The 6598-nt window shown below is 37.8% G+C and overlaps 1 protein-coding gene across 1 annotated transcript in view; it reads left to right on the forward strand.

Annotated features, from left to right (window-relative positions):
* Positions 1-5652, forward strand: part of RALA (RAS like proto-oncogene A) — a 21286-nt gene extending 15634 nt beyond the window's left edge. Inside the window, exons 4-5 of the mRNA XM_026843825.1 lie at positions 2261-2327; positions 3690-5652. Coding sequence (XP_026699626.1) covers positions 2261-2327; positions 3690-3812 — 190 coding nt within the window. The 3' untranslated portion in view covers positions 3813-5652. The remainder of the gene's footprint in view (positions 1-2260; positions 2328-3689) is intronic.
* The last annotated feature ends 946 nt before the right edge of the window (positions 5653-6598 follow it).

Here is a 6598-nt window from a genome sequence, read left to right on the forward strand (position 1 = left end):
TATGCCTAGGTTCATGTTATGCCTAGGTTCATGTTATGCCTAGGTTCATGTTATGCCTAGGTTCATGTTATGCCTAGGTTCATGTTATGCCTAGGTTCATGTTATGCCTAGGTTCATGTTATGCCTAGGTTCATGTTATGCCTAGGTTCATGTTATGCCTAGGTTCATGTTATGCCTAGGTTCATGTTATGCCTAGGTTCATGTTATGCCTAGGTTCATGTTATGCCTAGGTTCATGTTATGCCTAGGTTCATGTTATGCCTAGGTTCATGTTATGCCTAGGTTCATGTTATGCCTAGGTTCATGTTATGCCTAGGTTCATGTTATGCCTAGGTTCATGTTATGCCTAGGTTCATGTTATGCCTAGGTTCATGTTATGCCTAGGTTCATGTTATGCCTAGGTTCATGTTATGCCTAGGTTCATGTTATGCCTAGGTTCATGTTATGCCTAGGTTCATGTTATGCCTAGGTTCATGTTATGCCTAGGTTCATGTTATGCCTAGGTTCATGTTATGCCTAGGTTCATGTTATGCCTAGGTTCATGTTATGCCTAGGTTCATGTTATGCCTAGGTTCATGTTATGCCTAGGTTCATGTTATGCCTAGGTTCATGTTATGCCTAGGTTCATGTTATGCCTAGGTTCATGTTATGCCTAGGTTCATGTTATGCCTAGGTTCATGTTATGCCTAGGTTCATGTTATGCCTAGGTTCATGTTATGCCTAGGTTCATGTTATGCCTAGGTTCATGTTATGCCTAGGTTCATGTTATGCCTAGGTTCATGTTATGCCTAGGTTCATGTTATGCCTAGGTTCATGTTATGCCTAGGTTCATGTTATGCCTAGGTTCATGTTATGCCTAGGTTCATGTTATGCCTAGGTTCATGTTATGCCTAGGTTCATGTTATGCCTAGGTTCATGTTATGCCTAGGTTCATGTTATGCCTAGGTTCATGTTATGCCTAGGTTCATGTTATGCCTAGGTTCATGTTATGCCTAGGTTCATGTTATGCCTAGGTTCATGTTATGCCTAGGTTCATGTTATGCCTAGGTTCATGTTATGCCTAGGTTCATGTTATGCCTATACACTGTTCTACAAGTGTATATCATCCTAAACTGCAAGGATTCATTATACAAGACGTTATACAGGACCCCTATTTCATTAAAAATTTCTTGAGGCAGCTATTTTGGCTTTGGCTTTGTATTGCGTTTTTTATAGCTAGAAGACAGTCTGCTTCTGAATAGTGAGGAATGCTGTCTGACCCTCAGCCAGAATAAATCAATTTACAAAAGCAGGTGAGGGAGAGATTGAAGCCCTCTCTACCTTCATTTAACCAGATCCCTGGTTGCATGTTGCTTCAATGAAGAATGGATGAACTTTTCCAGCTTTGAACAGCCTAGAAGTGCCTCATGAGTTTTCAGGGATAAAACCTGGTTCAGAAGGTCGTGAGAAAAGAGACAGAGAATCTTTGTCTCCAAGAAAATAAATTATTGATTAGTTGTAAGTATTTCAGCTATAACTCTAAAAGACAGGACTTCTTGGGATACATAATTGAGATTAACTCTCAGCCTGGAAGACTGCAAGAGTAACGAGTGTGTGGCAAAAGAAATGAGTAGTTTAGTTCAATGTGCCAACCTTTCCTTTCAGAGCTATTGACAGACTTGATCCCACATTGAAAAATTCTATAATGTAAATCCTTATGTATGAGCTGTCAGTTGCAGCATGACACCTGTAATGTGAGTTCTTTTTTGCAGTAACATAAATTTGACTGCTGTCTCCTGTCAGTTGTCTTCCTGAAGAAATTCATTGTTTGGTACTACAGTAAGTTCTGTAGATAAAATTGAGTCAAGAAAATGCAGCAGAACTCAGTCTCATTGTTGAGTACAGCTCTGATTTTTGTTGTTATAAAAGCTAGTACGCCTTTTAGTTTTGGTGAGTGGTTGCAGTTAACATCCTTCTATTACACTCAAGTAGAAATTCCCAGCTCTTCAAAATCTACTTCACTGCATTTAGCAGCTGGGGGAAAAAAGTGTGTGGGTGTGTGTGTATATATATATTTTTAAATAGTTCTGTAATCAATAGCTTTTGCTCACACATGGTAAGCTATCGGGCTGTTCGGAAATTAATTGCCAATTTCAACCTGTATGTTTGAAGTGGCAGCTCAGAATAAAATTTATGAATCGAAATAAAAACCGTTAGAATCAACACATTTTTGCCAACAAGAAACAAGCATATTTATTCCGGTTGCATAAAATTTACTACAGAGCTCCAAGTTTCTTCTTGGAGCTGGTGGCATTATCGATCCAGATTAGCATGTATCGTAGAACTAAGGTTTGACAAGCCGTAAATGATGCTTTGTTGGCACTAGTAAGTACCAGGTATTCCTAGTTACTTGGAGCATCTGAAGTGGTGAGGTCTGTTGTTTGACTTTTAAGTTACTATAAGAAATCTGGCTTCTCTGAATTTCACCTGGGGAAAACAGTCAGCTTCCACTCACTTTGGTAAAGGTGACCCACTAAGCATCTGCTTGGAAGGTTATGTACCCAGGCAGCTAAATACTGGAGTACAGTATCTATGCTGAAGCAAGCTGACAATTGCAACTTACCGTTAATGCAGATTTAAGTACAAGCAAGTGATTTAGAAATCTAAAGGCAATCTTATTTCTTGCTGGAAATGTTTAGTTACATTGATTTTCTTCAGAACCTGTGTAATGAAGGTTGCTTTTGCTGCAGTCAATATGAGATTAGTGTCATTGCAAATAAAAACCTACTGAGCTCTGTAGAGGAGCTTTTCAGCCCCTGCACTATCCATGTGTCATGGAATGGATCACATCCCCTGACGTAGATCTGGAGAACGCTTCCTGAGAGAGAAAAGTCTTAGAATTGCTCAGCTGATTTCCTACAATAAAATTGCAAAGATTAAACGATTATTTGCTGTAGCTTCCTGTGAGTCAAGATCTGCTTTTCGTATGATTTAAAGTACCTTTAAGCTGTCCAATCATAAAGCCTTAACTGACAGTAGGATCTCTCAAGTTGCTTGTGTATCTCCAACTTGTCATTTTTGTTTCCTGCTAAACCACTTGATGAAGTTCATATGTACTTTGAGACTCTAATATGGAAGTTGAGATAACCTGTTCTAAAAAAAAATGTTTATGTAGTATATGATTGATAACTTTGCTTTAAAGGAAATGCTGATTTCTTTTTTTCCTAGTTACTCTGTGTTTAGATGTGCATCATAGGACATACTGACCATGAAATGTTCAGTGTATTGTACTGCTACATTAATAAGTTTGTAGGACTGGATGTTGCACTTTTTCATCCTTTACAGCCCATCACTGAAAATACTCAGAAATGTAAACTGATTTCCTTAAGACTCCTCAGTAAGATGCAGATAATACATTTTAAAAAGTCTTGGCTGGTGATGAGATTCTTGTTTCAGTCCTTGTGGAAAATCATCTGATAGGATTCATAAGCAAATACCAGAAGACAGGGGAACATGATGGTACCGTGAAAGAAGCAGGATTGCATCATATCATTTTAGCCTTGAAAACCAGGGAAAGATTTGTTGGATTAATATTTATTTGCTCAATTGTCGACTTTATTCTAAACAACTGAAATGGGTATCAGTGGTAGTTTAAATTAACTCATGTCTCTTTGACTGGTTTTGCATTTACCACCTTACATCTTTTTTTAGGTTTTTTTCGATTTAATGAGAGAAATTAGAGCCAGAAAAATGGAAGACAGCAAAGAAAAGAATGGGAAGAAGAAAAGAAAAAGCCTAGCTAAGAGGATCAGAGAAAGATGTTGCATTTTATAATCAAAATCCTGAATTCCTTTCCTACCCTGACCATACTAATAAAAACCATAATTTATAAGCATGCCATTGAAGGCTCAAGTGACTGAAATTACTCTAACATGTTGGAATTTGTAATGTACCACTAAAAGCATGAATTGGAGCTGCACTGAAAGTCAAATTCACTGAAAAAAAAAAAAAATGTGGCTTCAAGAGAAGCAAAGTTCAGTCCATTTCATAATTGCCTACCTTCTCACATTTCTTCTGAATGTAGTGTTTCATAGGCAGTCTTTTCTTTAATAGTGAACAGAGGGGGGAAGTATTACTTTGTGGGTTCTTGTAAAGCATACTTTTTTATCACTGGTAATTGTCAATTCATCTTGTCTTTTGTTGCCTTGAAAATTACAATTGTGGACGTGATACCTAACAAAGCGGTATGCAGTTATTTTGCCATGGAGTTATGCAAATTAGAAAAGAATAATTTATATGCGAACAGTTTCTGTTGAGGAAAATTATATGTGGTTCTGCATTACCTGATTAACCTAGAAGAGTGATGTAATCTTTTACATGGAAACATTTGAATATGCCTTAATTTTAAAACCTAAACATAACAGGTTGCTTAATCAAGGGTGTATTTTCAACTCTGTTGCATGGAGACTGTCCCTGCATCAGTGCAGACTGCCCCTTCTGTGGAGTGCAGTTATGTGAATGGTTTCGCTAACTAGCTGTCTGCTAGAAGTGTCTGTTCTTTAAATGTGTGCCATACTCTGGTATTGTGAATAATACAGAGCATATTCTGTCATCCCTAACCTGGTAAACAATACGGTATCCTAAAACTAAAAGGTCAGAATACATGTAATGCTGAAGTCATAAGCCCATGGCACATCTAAGCCTGGAATGGTTGTTTAAAACTTAATGTGCTGGTACCTTGAAACCTCCCTTTTGCAAGTAGATTTTTGTCTAGATGTTCCTTGGGTTTTAACTCCCTGGAGTTGGGTGGAGTGGAGCTGATTCAGTAGTGCTAATGTGGTTTGAGTTAAGATGTTGTCCAGGAAATTCTGGTGTCATCAGTTAATTTCTTTTGTGTTCCTAATACTGGGCTATGGGAACATGCTGTGTTATGCTGAAGCTCTTTGCAGGTTTTGTACTGTTTCGTCTAGTTTATGTTGACTTTCAAATGGGGAACATTGTAGCTACTTTTTCTAGTTAATGTTGATATTAAACAATCAAACATGCTTTGCAATACAGAAACATTTACCACATGCATCCAAAATCCCCAAACAAAACATGCTGCCTCAGTTGCTTCAGAACAGCAAGAATACTAGCACACGGTTAGTATGCTGCATCTTAACTAAAAATATACCAGAACGTTTGAGGGTTTTGGACTACTCCTGGGGTAAGACAGGCTAGATCAATTCCACAAACTGTTACACTTTTTATACATGTGTAAACCTATAACTGACAGTTAAAAATGTGCTCAAGCAAGCTAAGTAACAAATATTTAACTTTCATGCTAACAGACATTTTAGGGACTCAAGTCTTAGAAGTTATATTTGTCATGTTAAATATTTATCAATAGGAATTTTGTATGTGCATTTAGTAGACTGCCAAGTGCAGAATTAAAGTTACTCATGTAACTGCGGCAAGTAAGCCAGTCTTCATCTTGCTGTGTACTCATTTGGGTCTATTTAGCCAGGGAGTCTAACCACTAACATTGTGACTTTGCTTTGGGACCTGTATACTTGGAACTGAGGTGTTATGAAGCCACTGGACACATGAAATTTTGTCTTGGCTGATGCCTTAGCCTGTCCTTTTATTTGCTATTTGAGCCATTGAAAGATGAATAAACTTCCATTTTTTTAAAATAATTGTGCAGTGTGTTAATTGGTAACTGTATTATTGATGAACTTTGCTATAGCTGATGCTAGTTGTCAAACAGTTAAACTGAAATATTCCAGAAGCCTTTTTCTCCTGTGTGAACACAATTGTAGGTAGATTAAACCTAATTAGACTGCTAAAAAGCCACTTTGTAAAAGCTGAGACTATGCATATGCTGCCTTTTATCCACTGCTAATTTATCCTTACTTGCTATAACAATATCAGAAAACAGGCAAACTGAGGTAAACTTGTTCCAGAAGTATTTTTCTGTAAGAGTGGAAAGTGAGAGATTTAAACAACAAACCCAACCAACCAAAACAACCTATGTAAGTTTTAATACTAAAAATGCATTCTGAGTCTTTTAACACATTCAGGGAGAATATGTGTGCTTCCTCAACCTACAGGGAATATAGCTTGAATTGTGTATATGGGATTTGGGCACATCACGAGAGGAGTGTTTGGCTTAGCCTGCTTCTGTGCCTGAAACTGCTCGGTCTATCTGCTCGAGAGTGCTTTGGTGCCCAAGAGCACTTTTCTTCCCCCATTTCTCCTCCAAGAAGTTGATACTTTCTTACATTAGCAGGATCAAAGCATTCCGTGGTATTTCCCTCCAAGTTAGCCTAACGCTGGCAGTACTGTTGCTACCTTTTATGAAATTCCTTTCACTGTAAAACTGCAGACCAGAGAGAAACACTGTAATTTTTAACAAGCTCTTGAGGTCAGTCTTCCATTATTTATGAAACTGGTATCGAATTCTTATGCCAACTCCATTTTTTTCTTTCCCTGTAGCTTTTTGTAGCTTTAAAAACTCAATTCACTTCAGAAACGCTGGTGGAGAAATCTGTGGTCTCTTTAGTAGTTTTCTGTAGCCTCCTCACAGCACACAACAGCTTAGCAATAGTAGCATCCAGCCATTCTCTTGGACTATTCTG

This window comes from Athene cunicularia (genome assembly GCF_003259725.1).
Source record: "Athene cunicularia isolate RWA chromosome 2 unlocalized genomic scaffold, athCun1 chr2_part2, whole genome shotgun sequence".
Classification (NCBI taxonomy): Eukaryota; Metazoa; Chordata; class Aves; order Strigiformes; family Strigidae; genus Athene; species Athene cunicularia.